This window comes from Bombus affinis, chromosome 7, assembly GCF_024516045.1.
Source record: "Bombus affinis isolate iyBomAffi1 chromosome 7, iyBomAffi1.2, whole genome shotgun sequence".
Lineage (NCBI taxonomy): Eukaryota > Metazoa > Arthropoda > Insecta > Hymenoptera > Apidae > Bombus > Bombus affinis.
Window position 1 is genome coordinate 16520116 of NC_066350.1, and position 25148 is coordinate 16545263.

The window sequence follows — 25148 nt, forward strand, 5'->3', positions numbered from 1 at the left end:
TATATATATATATTTTATATATATATATATATATATATATATATATAAAATAAAACACACACACACACACACACACTACAATTATTACAATTACATGGAATTATAATTGTAAACATTATATGTATATGTTATATTTTATATGAACATGTATGTGCAAATTGTATGTTACGTTCTGATAAAATTACTTATGTCGACTATATTTACATATATAATCAAGAGCAAATGTTGCTCCCTTAAGTATGTATATATTATGTTATGCGTCAGTTCAATTTCATAAAATGTTGCATGATATGTCGCGCTTGTATACAAGAGCGTGATTTAAAGCAGTCTTGAAATAAAGCGGTCAAAAATGTAAATATAGTGCGATTTGTATTACTGCATTATTATATGAATTATTGGCAGTTATTCAATGAATTCATATATCGATATACTAGTAATAAGTAGTAGATATAATTGAGTAATATAAAAATCATACGGTCCAAACGCATAAGTACATGATATCCACATTTGTAAAATGTCGCGTCTGTGTAATTTACGATTCTGTTCAATTATAAGAAGGAATAAAAATTCAACGACTCTGATGAATAAAGGAAATTTATGGACAGCAAATGAGATAAAAAGTGTGTTCTATCAAAATGGTAAAGGTTATGCCCAGCTCTATTGGAAACTTCAGGAACATATGTATCCATTATATAAATTTTCGGATATACTTAAATCGAAGGAAATTCGCCCTTTATTAAGAAGAATGAAAGTCTTACGAAATAAATATGACATTAATGATGAAAAAAAAAATTTCAAAAACTTGGGATTTATACTAGGTGGTATTGGCATAACCATAGCTCTTTGTGAAGCCAAAAATCACAGAGGTATATATTATTAAAGAAGATATGCTTTGTATATGTGATTACATGGAACAAATATACATTTATTATCAATATTTTTTAATAGATAAACAGTTTTTTCTGGCTGCAAAATATGGCAATATTGAAGAGTTAACGAATGTGAGTATAAACAGGTATTTCATTATAGTATGAATTACTAAGAAACTGTCGGTTTGTAGATTATAAAAGAAGGTATTGATGTAAATATGCGCCATCCATTAGGCTGGACAGCATTGCACCTTGCTGCTATTAATGCAAAACCAGAGGTCGTGAAACTTTTATTAAAACATGGAGCAGATGTTAATGCTCAAGATGAATTCATTAATGTTTATGGAACTGCTATAGAAAAAGGATTACATACTTTGGATGGTACAAGATTGAAACAAATTACAATAATTAAATAAAAATGGAGTAGTTGTATATATTATTCATATTTAACGAGATATTGCACAAATTTTCAAATTTCCAGTGCTCATGATAAGGGAGGAAGAATTTTGCGATCATTTGAATAGTAGGGCCACTTTCAAAGGTTTTACAGCATTACATTATGCCGTTTTAGCAGACTCTAAGCCTTGTGTACAAGCATTATTAGAAGCAGGCGCTGATCCAACAATGAAAAATGAATCAGGATATAGAGCAGTAGAATATGCTAAAGACGGAGAACTCAAAGAAATGCTTATAAAACGCGCGATAAAATATGATGAAATAATGAAGGAAAAAGTACATATGATTAAAAACAACGTTTTGATCTTTATATAGTACTATTTTTGATCCATTTTTTTGTCTGATATTATAAACAGGAATTAGAAGAACGTCGTAGATTCCCACTAGAGCAACGTTTGAGACAGTATATCGTTGGACAAACCGGAGCAATATCTATCGTTGCATCTAGTAAGATTTATTTTATACGCTTAATAATTTATATATAAACATAAGGCGTATATAATACCTTTTGTAATACTCTGTGTAATTGCAGCTATTAGAAGGAAAGAGAATGGATGGATAGATGAAAAACATCCCTTAGTATTTCTTTTCTTAGGTTCATCAGGAATTGGAAAAACTGAATTGGCTAAACAATTAGCTGCATATATACATAAAAATAAACAGGAAGGATTTATTCGATTGGATATGTCAGAGTATCAAGAAAAACATGAAGTTGCTAAACTGATTGGTGCGCCACCAGGGTAAATTTTATTTCTATTTATCACTCTATATGTATATTTCAGATATTATAAACATAACCTACCGGTTATTCTTCTTTTTTATTGTATCGGTTAGATATATTGGCCATGATGATGGTGGACAATTAACAAAACTTTTAAGGAAATGTCCAAATGCTGTTGTACTATTTGATGAGGTTGATAAAGCACATCCTGATGTACTGACTGTTCTGTTACAATTGTTTGACGAAGTATGATTACTTCTGCGTGTTACTCATTGAATTTATGACATTAAAATATTATATCAAAATGAAAATCTAAATATTTGTTTAGGGAAGACTCACCGACGGTAAAGGTAAAACAATCGAATGCAAAAATGCAATTTTTATAATGACATCAAATTTGGCAAGCGAAGTAATCGCTGATCACGCGGTACACCTTAGAGAAGAAGCCCAACGTGTAATGGAGCAAAAACTGGATAAGAATGCTGATACAGAGGAGGATCCAGAACACATTGAAATATCTCGTAAATTTAAAGACGAAGTAGTATGTATTAATTTCTTTAAAATATTTTTTTAACATTTTTAGAACGAATTTAAAAAAAAAAAAAAAAAAAATGTCCATTTTACAGGTGAGGCCGATATTGAAGTCACACTTCGGTAGAGACGAGTTTTTGGGTAGAATAAATGAAATCGTATACTTTTTACCATTTTCTCAATCTGAACTTATATCGTTAGTTGTAAAAGAATTGGAAACTTGGGCAGATCGTGCGAAGAAAAGGCATAAAATAGAATTGAAGTGGAATAGAGAAGTTTTGTCACTTTTAGCCGAAGGATACGACACTCATTACGGAGCACGCTCTATTAAGTACGAAATTGAAAGACGCGTTGTTAACCAATTAGCTGCTGCTCATGAACGAGGCCAATTAGGTATGCAAATTATTACTAATATTTAAAGACAATTTTTTTCAAATTCTAACGAAATATCGTTTCTTTCTCTTTATAGAAAAGGGATGTTGCGTATTACTTAAAGTCAAATGGCATAAAAATAGTGCAAATATAGCGTTATCAATACGACGCAAAGGTGCAAAAGATTTTGTCGACCTTTCTACAGAGAATTTGACAACAAATGTAAATTCGGCATTTTAATACCATAAAAGATCGTTGCAGGTGTATAATTTCAATAACTATAGAAACTGTATTATAGCTTGATCTCATAGTGCGTATAAATAAACAAATTTGAGATGTTTTGTATTATTTATTGTAGAGATGAAACAATGTTTGTAATAATAATGTATGTTTAATAATGCGCGATAATTTTGAGATCCATAACAAAAGAAAATGTAAATAAAAATTATAAAATCCATCATATCCGTACAAATTTTTACAATTTCTTTCTATTACAGCCTACACTTTGTTTCTAATATATAGATGAAATGATATATACGATTCTGATGGATATTAGTAATTCTTTATTTTAAATCGAATCACGAGGATACATTACAAGAAAATATCGATTACACTTCACATTTAGGATACATTGTACATTCTTTACGACGTTAGTAAGACTAGAGACATTTTCGAAACGTGCAGAAAATCGGTCGTGAAAACTGTTTCTCCGCGTTGCTTATCGATCGCCCCGTAATACCATAAACCTTATTTCTTTCATCAATTATTATTTGTACAACGATCATAAACCAAATGGTATCATCGGGTAGTTCTAATCATTGGGAATCGCGATTGATGCGAGAATTTTCATTTGGTTTAAATATTATTGTGCAAGGCAAATTCAGGTCCGACAACGGGTTGTCTATCTATGTATTGTATTGAAAAGTAGCAAGAAATAATCGCGACGCGTGAGATCGTTCTTGAAATAGGCGCATGAAAGTTAATGGTAGAAATACGATAGAAATGTAGCGTTTACAGAGATTCTGTTTCATCATTTATGACGAACGCGGAAATTCATGTGGTCGTTACATGCCGTCACAGCTATTACAAGTATATTCGGAATGTTGGACGCGCGTATTGTATTAGACACCCAAAATGATTGTTTTATTACACGGTATACGTACAAGAAGAACATTTTTATATGTATATATAAATGAAATATGAATATATGTGTACATATATGTCTTTTTTTTTTTTTTTTTAATATAAATACCATGTATGTGGAATATAATAGAAATACTGTTAAGTATAAGTTAAGCGTACGATTCGGACCACGCTCATAATTAGCTAAGCGTTTCTTCCCAACAAACCCTCTTTTTTTCATTTTCACCAACTGTTACGTGTTACGTAATCATATATCATTATATATGTATATGTATATGTTTATACAACATATATTTATATTTACTTACAACATACTTAACGATGATCAACATTTAATTTTATTTTTTTCTTTTCACCAGGTAACGTTTGTCACATTATTAGTATTCTCGCAGCCAACGGATCAAAAACATTTTAAATCGCTGTAATACACGTATGTACGAGCCTAAAATATTTATAAGTACGGCAGGTTCCTTAGTCGAACTCTCTTAAATTAACAATAAATAGATATAAGCTCTGAAATTTTCAAAATTATCGGTATATATGATATGATAAACTTTGGTCGGAAATGTTCACGTTTTCATTTGGTTTTCTTTATTTGTTTGTTCTTTCTCGTTATCTTTCGTATAAATCAGACTTCGTTATTAAATACATAGAATTTGATCTCTTGTTTCTGTATTTATTTATTTCTCTTTAACTCTTTAGCGGTGTTGTATGCCTAGCAAAAGTTTGTGAAAGGAACGTAATGAATCGAGAAATATATATTTTATTATTCGGTAGTATCTCGGAACATCCGTATGATATACGAATGTTCATGCGCTGAATAGTTTTAAGACTCGTGTCCGAACGAACGTTACACGATAATAGTACACGCGACAATTTTTTGCATTTTCTGTTGCTGCTTATGTACTCGTAAATAATTATGACATTAACAACGATAACGCGATTATACTATATTTATCGGAGGAGAATCGTTTTCATTAGGCTTTCAGTTCGTTTGTAATTATTCAATGGCGCATCCAAACACGCCTTGTACTTCTCTGAGGTCAGTTTTGTTGCATAGTACAAACTTAGGCCTAGGAAGTACATACGTATGTATACTAGTCCGAAACCACTCCGGTTATTTCAGGCTATAATAAAAATCACATTAGGACTAGAAAAACATATCATTTACCAAATTATCCATCCTTCTCTCTCTCTCCTGTATTTTATTTCTTTCTTTTTTTTCTTTTTTCTTTTCTTTTGTTTATTTCTACCTTTTATTCTATCACCATCTTATTTACTTATAGCAAAAATCATCCTTTGAACGTCTTATCTTGAAATTACTTCGAGCAAATAATTTCATAGTACTGTGTAACGGAAAGTACGCACGGTCATGTGTTTCTCGTCATTCGAAGCACGATTATCTACTATCACTCGTATTCGTTACCACGAATGGAATAATTATCTTGCTGATTGTTTAAGGTACATTTAGCCGCCAGTAGAAACAAATTATACAAATACCAAATTATGCAAATACAAATACGTAGTGTATATACGAAACGATTGTCTCCTCCATACGCAAATTTTTCTCCTTCTTCCTTCCTTCCTTCCTTCCTTCCTTCCTTCCTTCCTTCCTTCCTTCCTTCAAAATGTTCTCCCATCCACTTTCTGTGACACGATTCCCTGTTTATGAATAAACGAACTGTTTATCTCGCAATACGTGCCATTTCCTTCAGATTAGACGATTCAATCTCGAAGGTCGTAGCAAGCCTATCGGAAAATCTGTTACAGTGAAATATCGTATTAATAGATTCTCGAGGATCGAGGGACATCGATCCTTGCGATTCGCTGAAACGGACAATAACGATGTATTTTTTTCGTGGTTTTCTTATTCGTTAGTGGTCTCGAGTACATCGATAAAAGCGGTTTCACATATATAACACTGCTACTGTCGTTTACATATACCATTTACCGATTATTTATCCTATGCTTTCTGATTGTACCCTTCCCTTCGCAGTTCGGCAAGGAAGCGAAACAAAAAGGAATAAAGAGGAAATTGTGTCCACGTTCCCATAAAATGGTCACGTTCTGTTTTTTTTAGAAAACGGTACGCGACGAACATAACATCGATCGATTCTTTTGCTTTTCTACTCCTTTCTCTTCTTCTTTTTCTTTTAGTGTAACGTGTGCCACATGTCGATGGTTTTCCTCGGTGATTGAGTCATATGAAGCCAGTGTTCTCTTCCTTGACTTCCGCTTCCTTCCACTCCCCGAATCACTCCTGTGGCTGGACCAACGATACAGGAACCGACGATCACGTTCCCACCGATAAACTCGTTGCTCGAGTCCATCACACATACCTTGCAAAAGAATTAGTTCAATTACTTTATCAATTTGAATCATTTTTTTTTTCTTCTTCTTCTTTTCACATACGATGAAAATGTTTTTCAGGAATATACTCCGAGTATGAAAATCGATGGATGCAGCAATTAGATCTATCGATATCTCATCATCACTGGGTTCAATCCGTTTTTGTGTATTATTGATCGCGATAATGAATAATGATGTTTCGTTTGATGAATGATGAATCGCTATTTGTTCGTAATATATAGACTTGGATGTTAGAGTTGCAAGGACTAATTTTTCAAATTTATTTCCTCCATTTACTTTCTTCCTATACCGTTACATTTCGTTTTACTTTAACGAAAAGTAAGTTAGGATTTGAACAAATCACCCCATTTCAGAAAATATTTAGAAATTTGTGACAAGTGTTTGAAAAAAGTACTCTCGGTTCCATCGTAAAAGTTTCAGTGAACAACAAATTTCCTTTCATCTACGAATAGCCTTCTAAAGATCTATAAATCTTTACTATCGTTGTACGATATATATGTCATCATGTATATTCCGCGAGCTTCAAAATTTTCGACCAAAACGTGATCACGCGAAAGAAAAGGTAGCGTGTCTATTTTGCAACGTTGGATCGATCGTTTGACTCAAGAATCATCCTTGAGGACTTTTATAAAAAAAACCACGGAAGTTCATCGATATTCAGTTTAGACTCGTCGTACGACTACGAAGGTCGTCTCTTTCTTGTTTGCTTTTTTTTCCTTCGAGGCTTTTTTCCGGACGCGACAGAACGCTCGTCGATAATCGCGACCGACATTTCGCCAACTCGCTATGTAAACACGCGATTTCTCGAAGCAAATAAATTCTCTATTCAACTAGTACAGGCTTCCACACAAGTATAGTATATATAAGCACGAACATTTGTTTTTCGTTATTACTAGCGTAACGTTTAGCGTAGACGAGAGACGCGATATCGTTACGGTTTTGTAAATGACACATTTGACAGCTCAATTTATCATTGTTAATCCTGTAATATAATAGTAGGTCTATTCTACGTTCTCTACTTATTTGTTTTTCTCTCTGTATAGTTTTAAGTGGCGACTGGTCATCCACTTCTATGGATGCTTCCTGATTATTTTTTTTCTTTTTTTCTTCTTTTTTTTTTTCTTGACTATCTAATAACTGAAAAAACTATTTAATCGTAGCACTACGTTTGCTCAACGTGGTTGTTATACGTATGTATACATTTGTTCAACAGATCATCTTTTGACGTTTTCATCATCTTGCAGAAAGTATACTATAATCACGGTATTACAGTATTTACAGTAAAGCAATCGTTATTTAGTATTTGAAAGATTGGTGAGATCAATTCGAGTGGCAAATGAATATAAATTTCAATACGATCTTGTAATTTTGCTGGGTCTAAGATACAAATTTATCACCGCTGCAAAATTTCACTAACAACTCAAAAGTTACAAGTCTATATCCGCCCAGTAACAAATAAAAACGTATCGATGAAAATTGTTCGCGACCGAAGTTGTGAGAATCGATCGGAATTCAACTCTACGGGGATCCGGTGTTTTCTAAATTGTTGCTAGGTTTTGTAAGCGACCCTATGATGTAAATCAATAACTTGTAATCGACGGAACTCGTTTATAGTTGGCAAGGTTGCGTGATCCCGAGAACAATACTGCAGAGTTTTACGTTTCGTGGAAATGGCTGCGGAGGTATTGCTTTTGAAATATTCGATGCAAAGCAAATGGCGTCTAATAACCTGCATGTAAAATAACTTGACCTTGTATTTTACAAAAGTATGCACATACATAGAAATAAGGAACTTTGTATTTAACGAAAATATATTTTACGTATATTTTATGAAAAAGTCGTACTCGAAGCTAATTATTCGTGAAACGAAATTAATCATTTTAATAAATGGAATTCGATACTTTTTGAAACTCAGTGGTTTTAGTTAACTATATCGATATCTATAGCGGCGATAGTTTTATTAAGGTCAAAAAAGGATAGTCACTATTTATCCCTCTATACTTAATTTAAGATAGATTCGTCGATATTAAACGAAACAGATGTTATTGGAAAATTGTTTGAAATGCACAGGACAAATAATGTCAAAATAGAAATAGACGATACATACGTGTGACTATATTGTAACTTTGTTTCCTTTTTTTTTTCTTTCTTTTTTTTTTTTTTTTTTTTATCATACTCGAATTACAGAAAAATCGAACGTATACACGTACTATGCCAATACGTGCGTCGATTACCGAACAATTTTTAATATCTCGAGCTACTAAACAAAGTTGCAATACGATTTTTATTTTAATTTTCGCATGATCTTTGACGAGAAGGGAAACAAAACGGCGAGCCACGTTTCGCAACATAAAATTTGAAAATTAAATTTTTCCCATGCTGCTGAAAATGTGATCTTTCTCTCTTGTTACAGAGCCGTATAATATAGTTCGAACGCTCACCGTCGTGGAATTTTGTTATGCATATCGATACACGAACCGTTGATTTAAATAATATTTTCAATGGGACAACCCATCGACATCTGACTGTCGTCCAGAAGATAAATCGTGTGCCTCGAAATCAAGACACTTTTTCGAATTAATTACGCCACAGGAGGATAGTTGGTCTACTTAAGGATGACTCGTATAAAAAGCGAAATCTAGTGAACGTAACTTAACGAACAGTGTGATTTTAACATCTTTTATTCATCATGTGTAATAATAAATTATTCTATACGAAATTGGATGTACGTGAAAACTTTAATGGAAGATCGATACAATCGTATCATTTCCCAACAATAAGATAAGATAATCGAGGAAACGATTCATAAAATCTGTATTTAAATGTATAGGATTTTGTTTCAAATATATCTCCAAGTTTTGTGAAAGAAAAACAGAAAATTTCAATCGTATTTCTCTTTTAGTTCACCGAAAATTTGCTCCGATTTTTGGTTCAATGGAGTAGCTTTCTATAAAATGTCATAGATACAACGAAACTTACGAAAGGCGACGGATATTATATCTTTGAATCAGTTTGATCAAAATTATTCCTCTGACATGAAATCGATATGATCTTCGTGTAAAACACTTTGAAATTGCTTCTCACCAGGACAATGGCTTTTATTTACTCGACGATACGAGAGCCTGCATTATGGTGGAACTAGAAAAGCTTGATTAAACGTATATCTACCTCGATGGCTGATGATGCAAGATAGTTGGCAGGAACATTAAAGGACATTGCTTCGTTCCAAACGGGACTGGTGGTCGCTTTTCTTACAGCAGTTTTCTTCTTCTTCACCCTCTTCTCTCCGCAAAGGAGATTTACTTTCACGAAGGAATCTAAGGTTTCTTTGTCCTGCGTAACACAATCAGGCGCGTCACGTGGAATATGAAAATGCTCAAATTGTCGATAACTTTCATGCATGAGGCATACGAACGACAGCAAGGAAACGTCAATTTCAGACATCGATTAAAAACGGAATCAAACGAAACGAAACGTAACGAAACGAAACGAAACGAAACGAAACGAAACGAAACGAAAATGATTAACTTTTTAATAGTCGCACGAACCAAAGTTAAGTAACGAAAGTTGATGGGAAAAATTAGAGAACGAAAAGTAGAACGATTACTAAAATATGTAAATAAAGTAACAAGAAAATTTGGTAAATTCGATCGAGTTACCTGTGGTGGAAACAGATTTCGCGCCTTCAAAATCTGTACTGTTAATCGTTCGGCACTGGGCAGATAAGAGAGCGACAGTAGAACTTCTTGAATTTGTTCGGGTGGCTTCCGTTCACGTTCAATGTCTCCCCAAACTTCTTCGGTCGAGGTAGGAGAATCTAATCGTAAAATATTTAGTGGTACTTTGACAGAACCTACTATGTCATTCCTGGAGAAACGATCGTAATCGAGCACCTGTTGGACAGAAAAAGTTTGACTCGATTAAATCACCGATTTGCTGGTGCGCGTAACGTGAAAAATGCAATTTATAACTCGTATCGTAATAAATGTTAACGAAATATCAGCCTTCATTGATCGAATGTTCTGCTAATATTTGTTAAAGGGTCGATAACATATTACAAAAATCTTGTTATATGCCGAAAGGAAAATTAATAAAAAAATTAAATGTCAAAAGATGTAGCGTTGTTTAAATAGAACTCTGTTTGCACCAAAGAGAAGCGAATAATACCGGTATAATTTATTTGAAGATAAAGGTGGTTTTTAAACAAAGTGAGAACCATCCGAATTTGATACATCTGTTTCTCCGTTTACATAAATTTATTGATTTCAATTTCTTAGAAACCCGATGCTTTTCCTATATCGAGATAATTTATCGTATTACGAATGTTATCGAACCAATGAAACAAACGAAACAGAGTTTTTCGAACGAAATAACACACAAACGAAAATAATTGTCGAATTGTTGTTCGATTTTGATATATCGAATAAATGGTAGAAAAGGACATGCGATATTTATTATGATGGAACCTAATAGCTAACACGGTAATAATGTGTCAATTGCCTGTAAAACTAGGGTCCTGTCTTGAAGTTCGTCGTTGCTGACGGGGAACTTGAATTGTTGGTCGAAGAACGGATTCGCCTCGTTACGGTATATCTGTGTCTGTCGTTTTCTCGAATCCACTTCAGGGCTGAGCGTCAGCTTCACGTAAGGATCGTTGAATCCTCCTTGATCACTTCCAGCCAGATCGTGAGCCTCGATCAGGTGTACATGCAGGTCCGATCGATCGAAGTCGTATTTGAATCGCAAATGCAGCCGGCCTAAACTCTTTCCATTTCTAAAACGACAACCAGCACGAAGACGCGCGTTATTTCGACCTCTATTCGTTTCTTCTTTCTCGAACGTATCTGTACCAGAGTGATCTGAATTCGAATGACACGTGTTCTCGTGCAAATGTATCGTATAGATGTATGTCAAGTTGACTCGAGTTGGAGAACCAATATTAAACAAGCATAAAACCGAGGATGATATTATATCGACGACGATCCTTGTTTTTCTCAAGTTATTCAAGTTATGCGATATATAATTGAATGAGCTTTGGTCTCTAAAGAGCCTCGTTTAAATTAGCGAATTCAGGTGCTTGAACTGAAACGAGGCAGAGTTCGAACGAGAGTAATAAGAGAGTTTGAGAGCATATATTTTACTTGAAGTAAATAACAAATTCTTAGATTGCTTGATCTCAACTAGGCTAATTATAATCCGAACAAGGTCCGATAGTGGCAAAGTGATTTCAAATTGTTCCAGCTCATATCGATCGATGTCCTAAGAATTATATAAAATTCCATACATTGGATTCGACCGGAACAACGTATCACGATCAAATGGAACATAAAATTCTAAATATTTGTTTCTATTTCGAATCAAGCTCGAAATACTTATCTATCGGTTATATTCGCTTGGTGTCGAATAGATTGCATCGTATTTAACGATAAACACGGATCTACGCGCGCACATTGCTCAGTCGTATACGTGGTACACGTTCCAATTAGCAGACGCGGTAATACGAAGAAGCATTAACGCGTTCTTTGCCTATTGACCAGATGATTAATCATCCGCGTGTCTCGCGTTCAAGTCAAATAAAACAGCCGACATTCGTATCAGATTGCAGTATATCCGGTAACTCAATCCTTTTAGATGCTTTGCATGTTCCAGGCAGGAATAGATCGCGACATGTAGGTCGTGCGTATATGCAAATATAATACGCGTATCTGCAAAGTGGGCTAAAGTTGCGTAGTGTTTCGATCGTAGGAAAATATTAAACGTCCACGATAAACGATGACGCGTAATAATAGAAGCATAACGTTTCAATGGTATCGAATGATTTAATGTGAACATGTTCGTGATCCGATTATACATCATATTTTCTTCAACTGGTTTCTGCAACAACTGTAGCGACGTGAATTGACGTGTTACGAACACTCACAGGGTGCTAATATATCGTTTTAAAGTTGCGAAAGAGCAGCATAACGTAAGAATGACAAATATTTGTGTATCAAATAGCTTAAATTAGATGGTTCGTTTCAACCTTTAGATTTTTATACGTATACATATATTGTGAATTCTATTGATTTAATTATCGAATAAAATTAATTTAATATCGATAGACTTTGTTGGTTGAACGTTTAATAAAATTTTATTCTTGTTAACCGTGGTCTCTTACGTAGGAATAAAGAAGGAAAGCGAATATTTACCTATTGGATGATAAAATCTTTTACACGTACCCTCGAGCCTTAAGATAAATAGGTCCATCTCTTCGTTGGTAAAGATCAGGTTGTATAGAACCGAGTGGCGATGCCGGGGGAGGTGGTCCACCTTCGCTGTTGCATAAAAGGAGTACATATTACGTTTCAAGATTATAGATTAGAAAGGTAATCCTCATAACGGAGATTTCTTTTTTCGGATAAAAAGATCATAGGTGGGAAATGATTGCGAGAAGCAAAATTAAAAATCAATAATTTATTCAGTCATACACGATGAAACCGTGATTATATCAACTGTGATTATTAACGTTCATGTGATTCTTCATTTGTCATCTACTACAAATTGACTTTAGTCGATTACGTTCAAGATCGCATCGTATAGATTTTAAATGACATATAACGATCTTCGTCTGATCACGGAATGATCGGGGAATACCTCACCTTCCAGAAATGCGCGACGGTGGAATAAGAAGAGGTGAAAGACTTCGACCGGCTGATCTGGAAGCTACGTGGGCAACGCTTATCGAGGAACCACCACACGAAGAGCTCACACCTGTTGCCAGAGACGACAAAGAGCTCTGAGATGGTGACGCGTTATTGCTCAGAAGACTTCCCGAACAACTTGCTGGACTCCCACATCGTGCATCTAACGATGCCGCACGTCCAGGTGATGGTGATCTGTGCGTTTCGCAATCGAGTGCAAGGTGCGTGTCAATTTTTCTTCGTTATATAATCAATTACGAATAATATACGAAGATGACGGGTGCAGTGAATGGCCAATGAACGACTAAGGAAAAATCGATGTTTAACGACACGTACCTTGAAACAGTGGTACCGATAACGATAGCAATAATACAAAGATCGATCTCTTGTAGTAGTAGATTAAAGGCTTATTTTTATTAATTTTATCGTGGCATAATATAATTCAATTGATAAATATACTATTTATCTCTATACTAGTTATCAACTCTCCTATTTAATATTTTACGATACGATAATATTTATTCAAGTCTGATATTACCGTACTATACGGATAATTAAGAAGTTCTTGAACGCCGTCAATATATTTATTGAAAAATCTGTCTCGTTTAATCGAGAGTAGCCGAAAAAACTTTTCTCGAGGACCGCTTTGTCGCTTTAAGAATTCATTAAACATTCGTTAGCCGACCCGTCATGTCTCAGCTATGCCCGAGTAATTAACAAGATTCCATGGATTCAACGAAAACTCGTCGTCCAGTGCCGTTTAATAATTCTAATGGAAACATTTAATTTCGATCCTTTATATTATGCAGAACGTCTACCGCTTATAATTATTCGTCTGCCAAGAAAGAAACAAATAACGTAAAACGAATTTTTCATGTAGAATATAATCGTACGAAGGAAAGACTTTGTTCGGTCATTTCACGTGAAAATCGCTTTACATTTTATAAATAGTCTCTCGTATGCAGAGTAGCGGGCTCGATCGAGATTCACAGAAAAAAGCTCTTTTATGTTATCATGTTATTCGATTATATCTTTAATTAAATCATACCTCGAACTCCTGCTGGGTGGATAAGAAGAAGCAGCGTGCAAAGGATCCCGATGATGGTGGTGCCGTCCATCAGGGCCAAATGGTCGAATCTGGGTCGAAGTTCCAGTGCGATGGACGGACGGTCCAGGCGCACCTTCCAACGAGCTCTGCGAGCTCACCGACGAATTTCTCGTGAACAATCGTCCCATGCTTCCGGATCCGCCACCACCGCCAGGATAGCTTCGACTTTGATGCGGCAAGCTCCCTGTTTCAGATGGTAATTAGATGTAATGTCGTTTACAGGCAATATTGACGAAGCTGGTAACGAAGCGATGATCAATGAGTCCCCGTCTACTCTATTATTACGTTCCACTTAACCTTTCGAAGATTCTCTAACACGATTGATCAGAAATTTCACTATTCTCGCAGTAATATTTTTTATGACCAAAAATTGTTTCTGGAGAGAGAAAGATCATTTAGAGTTCAATGTCATCGAAGCGCGGTGGACCAGTAGAACCTGAAGCGTTCAGCTTTGATACAACCGAGGTCTGTGAATTTACAGTGGTGACACTATCTGATTTGACGAATTTACATGTATTTTTATTATAATTGTCCTATTTCTATTCTGAAATGACAGAAAATGAAATCACACGAAACGAATCACACGAAAAGAATCAAATTCTATAGCGGCACTCGACGGCAAATTTTCTAATCCCGTGGCTTGCTACACAAAGACCCTATCCTTCGGACAACATGATTGCCAGATGTCGAAACATCAATCATAGCATATTTTTAACTAGCCCAAGGAGCCGCTCTAAATAAATTAAGGTCCTTCAAACGAACAAATAGTCTTTGTCTTAACAGTCGCTAAATCTCCTATCAGCCGTATATATGGAGTGTTGTTGATAAATATACCGTTAAATATAAATATACTCTAGTACTTGTTCAGTACTGGTGAGCCCGACGTGATCAATTTGAGGTGGATAGATCGTTCCAATACTCGAGATACCTGCACAGAATTCTGATTATCGTCTTGTTAACCGATGATATCAATTTGACAGTGCTATACTAAATTTCTTCTTTCTTACTGCGATTAATTTCTTCACAGTCGATCGTTCCAATCACACCGTTTTATATCGAGTTGCAATTTCGATTTTCATCATTGCAATTTCGATCGAATAAAAGATACTTTGCTATACTGTGCACGTTCCAGCCACGAGTTTGACGTGCAACGGTGGATTACTTGTCGCGCGTACAAACTTTTCATTTTCGTAACATAATTTTAGAGCGCGACAGAGGAAGATTGGTATCTCTTGTCGATCGGTAATTTCCAAAGTAATCCGAAAGTAAGGATGGAAGAAACGGTTGCGATATAGCGAGATCGTCGAAGATGAAAAGGTTCGTGTTATACTAATTTTCTAGCGAAGAATCTTACCTGATTCAATGACCACGGAGGAGCATGGCTGCACTGCGTGTTGTTCCTTGGCAACATTAAATTCCTGAAACAGAATTTGTATTTGTTAAAAGCATCGTTGGAGTAGAATTTATACGATTTCTTCCACCTATCGTTTTGTTTTTTCCGTTCCTTTTTTCAAAATACACGTATAAACATCTGTAAAAGAAGATTCTATAGAAAAAAAAATGACGTGGCTTCTTGCCACGAAACAACGCAACATCCCACCATCGCTGTCACTTATCCAATATGCTACATTTTTTCTTTTCACCTCTCCTTTCTATTGCAACAGTCTTCTAAATTAATTGGCCACTTTTTCACTCGTAAACCCGTCCAGTGATAACTCGAATTTAAAAGAGAAACAAAGCCAACAGTTCCTTTTAACCAGCCAGCGGAACGTTTACCCCCCAACATGCAAAAAAATGAATTTCGATTTCAAAGTTAAATTACGCGCACGTACGTGCTATCAAACGCGTTCGTGTTACGTGTGCGCCATACAATCTGGGTCAGCGTAAAAAGAAGAAAAATATCGAAAACGAAAAAAATATTGCGATGGAAAAATGGGAGAGAAGGAGGAGCACGACGAAATGCAGCAGAATGTCCGTGTTTCGATGTTGCGTAATATCGTGCGAAGGAGCCACAAAATTTCCAACGATTCGTTCAATTTCCTCGAAATATTCGACACAATTTCCGACGTTTTTCCCCCCCCCCCCCCTGTTCCTGAACGAATCGTGTTCCCGTTCCAAGAGATCCTGTTTATTCCTGGATTCGTAACTAATAATTGTCTAACACGAATATATCGGCGAACCAGAGGAGGCCTACGACTCGTCTGTGTTTTTGGATATTGGCAACGGACACATTCGACGCCGGTTGAAAGAAAAGCCATCGATCTATTTTTAGAAAAACGTGTAAAAAATTTTGTTAACAAAAAAATTTATTTATTTTTTTTTATTTTTTTATTCTTTTTTTGTTAATGCAGAAATGTCTATTTTTTTGTTTGTTTGTGTGTATTCGTAAAATCTTTTCAGAGAGTTGGAAAAAGTCTGAAACACGTGCCGTGTGTTTTTAGTGGAGAATTTCGAAGCTGTTTTTTTTATATCGAATATTAATTTTTCGTCGAATCAATCTTTTGCGAACAAATACGTTTAAGTAAGTTTTACAAGTTGATATTAAATATTAGTTAATAAAGAAATAGTAAGGAAATCGTTTCGCTACATATTGCGGTATTCTATTTAGTTTTGAAACGGGGAGGCATCTAAGCAAGCATTTCCGCGGTTACGTAAATATTTGCGCACAATTTTGCTACCAATTTTGCAACCTCTATACCAGGTAAATATCGAGACGTTCGTTCAATCTTTTAAATTCGCCGATAGCAAATCTGTGTACACATGGAAGATAAGCAAATAGTATTGCGTATGTTGAAAGTTGTTCGAATAAGTTGCTGAGAAATTGCAATAAAAGAAATTACGGAGGACGGTTTCCTTAAAATACTCGTCAAATAAGTTTTGTCATATCCTCTGCAAATGTTATCTAAACATTAACGTGGATAAAATAGTAAAAGTAAAGAATTGAATATTTTCCAAAGCATAAAACGATGTCAACGAGAAACCAAAAGTTTTTTGCATTTAACTAAAAAAAAAAAAAAAAAAGAAAAAAAAATATCATGGACGGAGCTAAAAAATGTTGTGAGTTAAAAAATAAAGAATTAAAAGTTGATCGATCAACCTAATATCCTGCCGTCTTTATTCTTTAGCTTAGCAACAGTTTTGGAAGAAAAGTTTATACAACGCGAGAAGATCACGTTAGATTTCGTGCGTTCTCCGCTTCTCGTCGAGGCTTAAATAGATACGCGTACAACGTCATAACGTATAACGTCACAAAGTCCTTTTTTGTTCGTTCCTCGTCCAATTCTTTTATTACCACTTTCTAATTCCTATCGATATTCATGCGCCCAAAGGAAATGTTTTTTTGGTTGTTTTGTTACGAACTGAATCCAGGAAACTCTGAATCCAGGAAAATTGAAAGAATCGAAACTGTAGAACCGGTCTGTGAACGCTACAGAAAAATCGTAAAAATCCGAATATTCTGCTCGTGAGATCTTCCTGTATTTCCGTGAATATAACTTACGAGAGGGAAGTCTCTCAGCTTTGATAGAAACCAGAAACAAATACTCTTTTCTTCACTTCGTTTATAACGTTGATACACAAAAGAAAACACTGATAATAAAGGCTTATCAGATAAATTTCTAAAAGAGAAATCGTTTTTATTTTACTGTCAACTATAGAACGAGGAGAGACTATTTTTATCAGAAGCAAGACTAACAGATTTATTAACTAATTTCTAAGAACAAGCGATCTGTCTTTCTGCCAACTCGCTAAAACCTGTTACCTCGTCTTTTTCAAGCGACCTCTAAAAAACGTTATCGATGAATAAACGTCGCTCGGTTAATCAATATTCCTTATCTGGGCGTTTCGGGAAACATCGTGCATCTTCTCTATAAATTATCCTCGCGTTAATCTTAATAACCGTCCTTTAACTACTGTTACGAGGTAACAAACAGGCCGCGATCGCCGCGCAATTTTAACGAGCTCGAGGATACAAGCTAATTTCATTTCCGTTGTCACGATTCATCAGTCGAGCTTCGTGTTTTTCAATGGCGTGCCCCCGCCACTTTCTACGATTTCTAACGATCCGAGAAATATAGGGTAGCTTCGTTAATCACTTCTCTGCCAGCTGACTACCACTTATCATATTTTCATACCACTCTGTTTCACCTATTTCTTCATCCTTTCCATCTTTTTCATCGTTTTCCACTTTTCTTCGCCGTTTAACCTTGCTCCAATTTCTCCACAAAGGCGCACAGGTTCGACAGTTGCGAAGTGCAAAGAGAGATCCTGGTCTATCGATGCGTTAATTAAATTGTTTTGCCATTTCGAAGCGCTACCGAAGGACGTTGCTGTTCAGAGATTATCACGGTGAAACGAGATTGCCAGATTAGAGAATATCGGATCGTTGAATCGTTTGATAAAATTCTCCGCGAAGAACGCGAAATCTACTTGCGAATCGACGCTTTAATTCGGAACGAGATACCGTTTCGCGAAGGATATTTCTGTCTGCTCGGGGCTAAAAGCTAACAAGAAATCGTTCAATTCCCAGAGCATGGCGGAGAATCATCGCTTTTACGTATACTCAACGTATAAATGTTTTCTTGGTAAATATTGTCATTGAGTATGTTTGACTGTACTATTTTCTCAATTGACATAGGCTTTTATTTCTTAATTGGAAGAGTAGTTAAATAATGTTGTTCATTGATTGAATTATAGATATTTTTGTAACGATTTATTTATTTATATACAAGGATTCATTCACTTTTACTAAATCGTTATACTTGTACAAAGTACAAGAAGTTGTTGTATCCCATTCGCATTGATAGTAAAATTAAATTTAACTTACTTAAAATTTAGTGTTCTTTGGATAAAATGTTTCGTTTCATGTTTGAAGGAATTTGTAACTAAGAAATGATCCAGTTAAGGTAAGTAAGTATAGAGATACTTTGGCTGTTTGGTTCATCGCGAGAAAGGTTACAAGTCTCTATGATAATGGAACGAATCTTTTAGAGCGGAAAAGGGGAGTTGCTTTTAAGTTTCTTTTTCCCTATGAAATTCCGGTAATATTGCTTCTTTTTAATCCTCGCAACAATAATGAGCGCCAGCAAACATATATGAAAATGAAATTGGGTCGCCGTACAAACAATTTTCAATCGTAAATTAAACGTCCTGTACGCTCGTATAGAAAATATTTTCATACATAAACACGAAGTTAAATAGACAGAACTCGAAAATTGTACCGTACAACGAGTTTCAAACGAAGTTTATAACCTTCTTGATGCGTGATAAATAAAATGGAGCCTGATTCCTTCGAGTTATCGTATTCACGTATATTGTATCTTCATTCATGATCTCTCACTGAAAATCCATCGATAACCGTTCAAAATTATACCGACTTTTCCTCGAAATATTTTACGTAAAATGTCAAGGACATTTTATGATGCCAACTGAGTCGCGATCCGAATTTAGGGAGAGACCGAGCGACAAATAACGTTGTAACGGTGAATCAAATCGAGAGCGTAACATTATTCTTGCAGATACTTTCAGATAGTTTCGTGATAAAAAAGATTAAACCGCGTTTATAAGAATACACATACAACAATATAACAACAACAACAACAACAACAACAACGATAATAATAATAAAGGCAATAATAAAGGTATAACACTCGCTACTTGTCCAACTAGGCAGAGCACTCGCTCGGTCTACTCTACTTGTCTAAATAGGCACACCGCTTCTAGCTGATTTACACTACTTGTCTGACAAGGCATAATGGCCGCTCGACCTATTCTACTTGTCTATCTATACTTATACCTACCGACACAACGGTCATAGCTGATCTACGCTACTTGTCTGATTAAAAACAACGCCTGCCTCTGTTCAGCTTAAACTACTTACCTGATTAGGCATATCTTTTAGTGGCGCTTGTTTACACTACACTATCTCTACCTAGCTAGGCATAATGGGTTACTTCATCCATGCTACTTATTTAAATATGTACTTTTATTTCGCAACGTCGAGTACGACGAAACTGGCAACATGTTCAGCCGTGAAACTCATTTATTTCGTTTCTATGGCTACACATACGTGTAACATTGAAAACGTAATCTGCGATTTTCCTGAATCTTTAACGTATCCTGTTTATTCTACTTGTCCGACTATGCGCACGCTCCCAACGAGCTTTCGCTTCGATAACAAATCTTGCAACGAAAAATCATTCCTCGCATTACTTCACAGTATTTCATATGTCGAATTTATTGTCCCTTTATACTTAGAAGAAACATTTTATACTCGTGAATTTCAGAAATTCCTAGATAGCTTAAAATTTCTATCTCAAATACCTGGCACATTGGTTAAGATTCATTAAAGTCAATCAATTAAGTACGGCCACGCTCGCACAATTACGCATTTTTCATGTTTCTCGCCTCGAAAGTCAACGACGGTTTTTTGAACACCGCGACAGCCACGAATCGAACAATTCGAACTATACTGTACAATTCGAACTTACGAACTATATATCTGTGTGGTTTAATCGTCAGTTTATACAGCGATTAGCGAATTTATACGACGAATATCGTTGAATTCACGTTAGTATTAATTTTTATTATTTAATTTCTATCATTAGATTTACGTTATTCTCCTCTTTTTTTAATGGCTTTGCTCTAGGATATCACACACAGTGTGATTATTTCGGTATGATTGCGACGATACAACGGCCAAGGCATATTTCTGTGCATTCAACAGAGAATTGTCATTTTCAGCTTGATTCTCCCCTTGGATCTCTTTATTATCCAAAGGACCGTGAAAAACGGCGGCTGAGATTAAAGAGATTTTATTTAGATATTCGGAACGAATGTCGCGAAAATTACGGTTGTCATATTGCGGAATATTCTATAGATCAGTGATAATTGGAACTAATTTTTTTATATTAAAGCAAAGTTAGAGATATTTTCTTCTTTAACCAACTAATCTAAGAACGTTTTATAAAATATTTCTATATATTTACATTTAACATATTCAAATCCATATTGAATTGACACCTATTAAACGTATCGTAACAAATAAATTTCGATATTTTAATATTTAAAGATATTTACAGATATTAACCTTTCGTTCGAAATATTCTAAAAATAGAATATTGTTTCGTCACTCGTATTTCGCTACTAAGCTTTTGCTACGATCCAACGTTACGTTCATTATATTTTCCTTCTAAAAAAAAAAAAAAAAAAAAAAAAAAAACATTCCGAGGCTGCTTTATATTCAGACACCGCTGATTCTTGTCTAACTGTCCCACCATCGTTCTGTGTTGCAGCGAGCTTGCAAGGAAATAGGAGGAATAGGAAATAGGAAATAACGCTTCCTCCTACTAACAATGAATCGAGGCAAGATCGAGTAGAAGTGAACTCGTGCAGCCAAAGAGAATAATATTAAAAGCACGGAGATGCCCGTTCCAATCCCCTCGATTTCAGCAACAATCGGAAGCGTCGCTTCTTCGTTTACGTTTCAAACAATTTAGACGTACGAGAAAACTACCATACGCCATTGCGAATAAAAATACGGAGATAAACTTGATAGAGTGAATGTAAAATTATCTCTGTTGGCTCTTTCGAAGTGATGCTCATGAACGTTATGCAAGCTTCATATGTTCGGTAGATTCGCAATCGATGATGCACGTTTCAAAATGGTCACCATTTTTATCGATAAGAAAAGTGATAAAAGATCGAATTATTACCCCACGAAGTTCATTTTCATCTTATTTCATCTAAATGCATCGATCAATTTTAAGCAATTAGAAATGTGTATCAAGAATAAGGTGTAGAAATATGGAGAAGAATAAGAAGAATGAGAAAAATGTGGCAAAATGGATGGAAATCAAACGTTAGAAAAATAAAATATATATAATTAGGTAATTAGAGTGACTAAGCAGTTGATCATTAAAATGGTACTTTAAAGAACAAAAGAAACAGATGAACGAGTGGCTATGTTTAGTAATGCGATATTCATTTATATTTGAACACCAAGTATTGTTCTTTTCGTACCTTCCATTTTAGGAATCAGACCATGTCCTGACAAATTTTATGTCGAATAAAAGAAATAAAATAAAGTGAAGTAAAGCATAAAATATTGGCGTAATAAGGCGTAGGAATTTTAAATCTTCTTCAAAGGTGATAAGGTAAAAGTCGTTTTACGTAGATCGTTTAAATAAACATTAAAATTTACCGTAGGTGGCGACAGCGAAACGACAAGCTCAGTTATAAAATATAAACCGAGCATGGGACAATTCCAATTTTCTTGACAGAAGAATCTCTTACTTGCAAGCTAAAGTGCTTAAGAATGCTCTTTTCGAACATGCTGCACGACTGTCGTTATTTTCGCACATAGTAGAACAGACGTTACAACGTAATCAGTTGTTCGAGGAATCACTTTTAGCGACGAATTTTTAAATTGCATCATATTTGTTTTATTTATTTTTTTCGATAAAAGAACATTGCTATTTCTTCAAAAATCTAATAACACAAGTTTAACTTTTGATTTTCATAAAAATATCATTGCTCTTCCATCGTCAAGATTCGTATTGATCGATAGTTTTTGGTTGCTGGTAAAAGGTGAAAACAACTCGGTGTTGTTTCTTAGTCTTTCTGCAGTTTCTCCATTTCCATTCAACTTTCCTTTTCTCGAAATCTTCGTGAATCGAAATCACCTGTTAAATTGGTTTACGCCAGCTATTACCTTTCTCGAATACGCCCTCTATCGCTGTATTTCTTGCTGGAATAAGGAATAACGTTTCCAAAGGTACAGAGTAAATCTTCATTGTTCCAGTTGGTGGTTGCACGGGTGGCTGTTCGCACAGTTTCGTACTATTTCTTCCGCTAGTAAAAACAATCCCTATCAATTTTCGACATTCGCGCTCCTGTGCGAGAATAAAGGCGTTACGAAATGGCAATACCTCAACATTGTTTTTAAAATCCGCCATTATTTTTTATCATCACGGTTAATGAAATATTTTATACTTTATAAAGTTACGTCGTTCGACTTTGTTTAACTTCAATTTCCTTTATGATCAAAATTTTGACCGAAAATTCCCTATTATTTCGTTATTACCGAAATTTTACAAGAATTACGCAAATATTATATCTTTTATGAGAAATGCAGGAATATCTCGTATTCGATTAAAGACAACATATGATCTACATCGCGTATGTATTTTACGAAATTCAATATTAAATTTGGATCGTACCGACAGAAAAACGTTGATCTCCCATCCATATTTTGAAACATTCTGCATAAATAGAAATTTATAAAAATTCGAAGGGTGTGTATATATATGAAACGAGAAAAAAGGTAAATAATAGCGAAGTAAAGATACTGAAAATGTTATCGCGAAGTTGAATAACTTTTTCTCGACTTTTTTTCAACTACTTCTTCTGCTCGACATCGCCTCATTTAATATTACTTACAATCAGAAGAAGTGTACTCCATCAGGTATTTCACTACGCCACTCAACGTTCGATTATTTGATCTGGAAACCTCTATGTTACCTTTCTTATTTCTTTACCGTCTATTCGCTATTTTTCCTACAGTTTTCTTGTTATCCGCCTGTTGCGAATTATCGACTAAAGAGCAACCGATCAGGTCAAACCGATCCGTAGGATGAATAATATCTGCACATTTAACGCAGCGGTGATCGTGGTTGCAATATTTCTGCGTGTGGCCGTACCTTTGGCACCTTTTACATTGAGCTATCTCTCTTTTTTATAAAAGGTGGTTCAATTTTTACTATAGAATTCATCGAACGATTGATATTATAGGCTTCTTTGTTATTTAGCTCTTTTGCTTTAAGTCAATAAAGAATAAGGATAGCGGGTTTTTTTCTGATTCTACGCCTTATATCGCAAATGTTGGTTAACGTTGGTGGCCATGATTTAAGAGTTCAAGTTTCAATTTATCTAAGTTAGCTGAGTGCTGGATGTTGCGTAGTACCATATGAAAACGTCTTTCTTGTTTCAGTTGATATGTGTGGATATGTGTGTTTGCGTGTTTGTGTGTTTCATTTTTAGTATGTAATCCTCTTTGTCAATATCTTTCTCGATGGACTTTACCATTGTTCGAATGTCGATAACATCATCAATGAAGAAGATTGGTGGGGAAGGAGGATTTTTTTTGCGCATTGATTTGTTGATATTTCGACTACGTCCATAGAATCGTCTGTAGATTCTAATATTGCGAATCTGTTGTAAGTGATAACATGGCTTGTTGACGGTTCGTTCTGACTAGTGTTTACATTTTTTTTGACTGCATCTAGCTTACGTTTTTTGATGTTGTTTGCGTGGTTTGAAAGATGGAATCTAGTTACTTGGTCCATCATCGAACTAGTTAATTCAAATTGAAATAACTAGTCGGGAGGTTACGATTTGGATCAGAGATTACAAGTGTTGGATTTTCCACGAGTAAGTTTAGAAAACGCTTGGTTCATTTCTGTTTCGACTCACTTTCGACGGACAAACTATTTGTCTGAACGTACTACGATAGAAAAATGAACAATTTTCTCGGCGACTCCTTTTATTTCGTCAATTTTATTTGACCAAAAATTTACGCAACCGCAAATTTCCTCGCTTTGAAAAATACCGACGTTATTCTTATGTCGACAGACGTCAGAATCTTAATGGATTCTTAGATTCCTGCATTCTCAGGTTTCTAGACTTCTAAATTCCTAGATTTCTAAAAGTCGAGATTCACAAATTCCTAGGATTTGCGGACGAATAAGACGGAGATGCTTTCTCGAAAAGTACAAGGGCACAAGCACATCTCTCGTTTAAAAATCACAAAGTAGAGTGATTTCGCAACGCTTCGATAAACGCAAAAGCGTTGATCAACATTTATGATAGATTTAGATGGAGCGAACAAAGTAGAAAATTGT

At 35.1% G+C, this 25148-nt stretch overlaps 2 protein-coding genes across 3 annotated transcripts in view; one reads left to right on the forward strand and one right to left on the reverse strand.

The window, feature by feature from the left end:
• The first annotated feature begins 121 nt into the window (after positions 1 to 121).
• Positions 122 to 3411, forward strand: LOC126918833 (caseinolytic peptidase B protein homolog). Its single transcript, XM_050727254.1, has 10 exons — positions 122 to 866; positions 949 to 1001; positions 1061 to 1250; positions 1351 to 1601; positions 1682 to 1772; positions 1858 to 2065; positions 2160 to 2292; positions 2375 to 2587; positions 2673 to 2970; positions 3047 to 3411. The coding sequence occupies exons 1-10, from the start codon at positions 515 to 517 to the stop codon at positions 3187 to 3189; spliced, it is 1932 nt and encodes a 643-aa protein (XP_050583211.1). The 5' UTR covers positions 122 to 514; the 3' UTR covers positions 3190 to 3411.
• Positions 3412 to 3489: 78 nt separating this feature from the next.
• Positions 3490 to 25148, reverse strand: part of LOC126918834 (synaptotagmin-5-like) — a 99648-nt gene continuing 77989 nt past the window's right edge. The window contains exons 3-10 of one of the 2 annotated variants that reach the window (XM_050727255.1): positions 15605 to 15668; positions 14191 to 14434; positions 13101 to 13337; positions 12681 to 12776; positions 10963 to 11236; positions 10122 to 10355; positions 9631 to 9795; positions 3490 to 6431 (exon numbers count right to left, since the gene is read on the reverse strand). In XM_050727255.1, coding sequence (XP_050583212.1) covers positions 6246 to 6431; positions 9631 to 9795; positions 10122 to 10355; positions 10963 to 11236; positions 12681 to 12776; positions 13101 to 13337; positions 14191 to 14434; positions 15605 to 15668 — 1500 coding nt within the window. In that variant the 3' untranslated portion in view covers positions 3490 to 6245. The remainder of the gene's footprint in view (positions 6432 to 9630; positions 9796 to 10121; positions 10356 to 10962; positions 11237 to 12680; positions 12777 to 13100; positions 13338 to 14190; positions 14435 to 15604; positions 15669 to 25148) is intronic. The other variant, XM_050727257.1, reaches the window with a different exon arrangement.

What these genes read in the sequence shown, in the direction of transcription:
- LOC126918833 (XM_050727254.1), top strand. Translation starts at nt 515, where the DNA reads ATGTCGCGTCTGTGTAATTTACGATTCTGTTCAATTATAAGAAGGAAT. An exon ending in ATGAAATAATGAAGGAAAAA is followed by an intron (nt 1,602 to 1,681) that starts GTACATATGATT and finishes TATTATAAACAG; the next exon opens with GAATTAGAAGAACGTCGTAG. An exon ending in TCATGAACGAGGCCAATTAG is followed by an intron (nt 2,971 to 3,046) that starts GTATGCAAATTA and finishes TTCTCTTTATAG; the next exon opens with AAAAGGGATGTTGCGTATTA.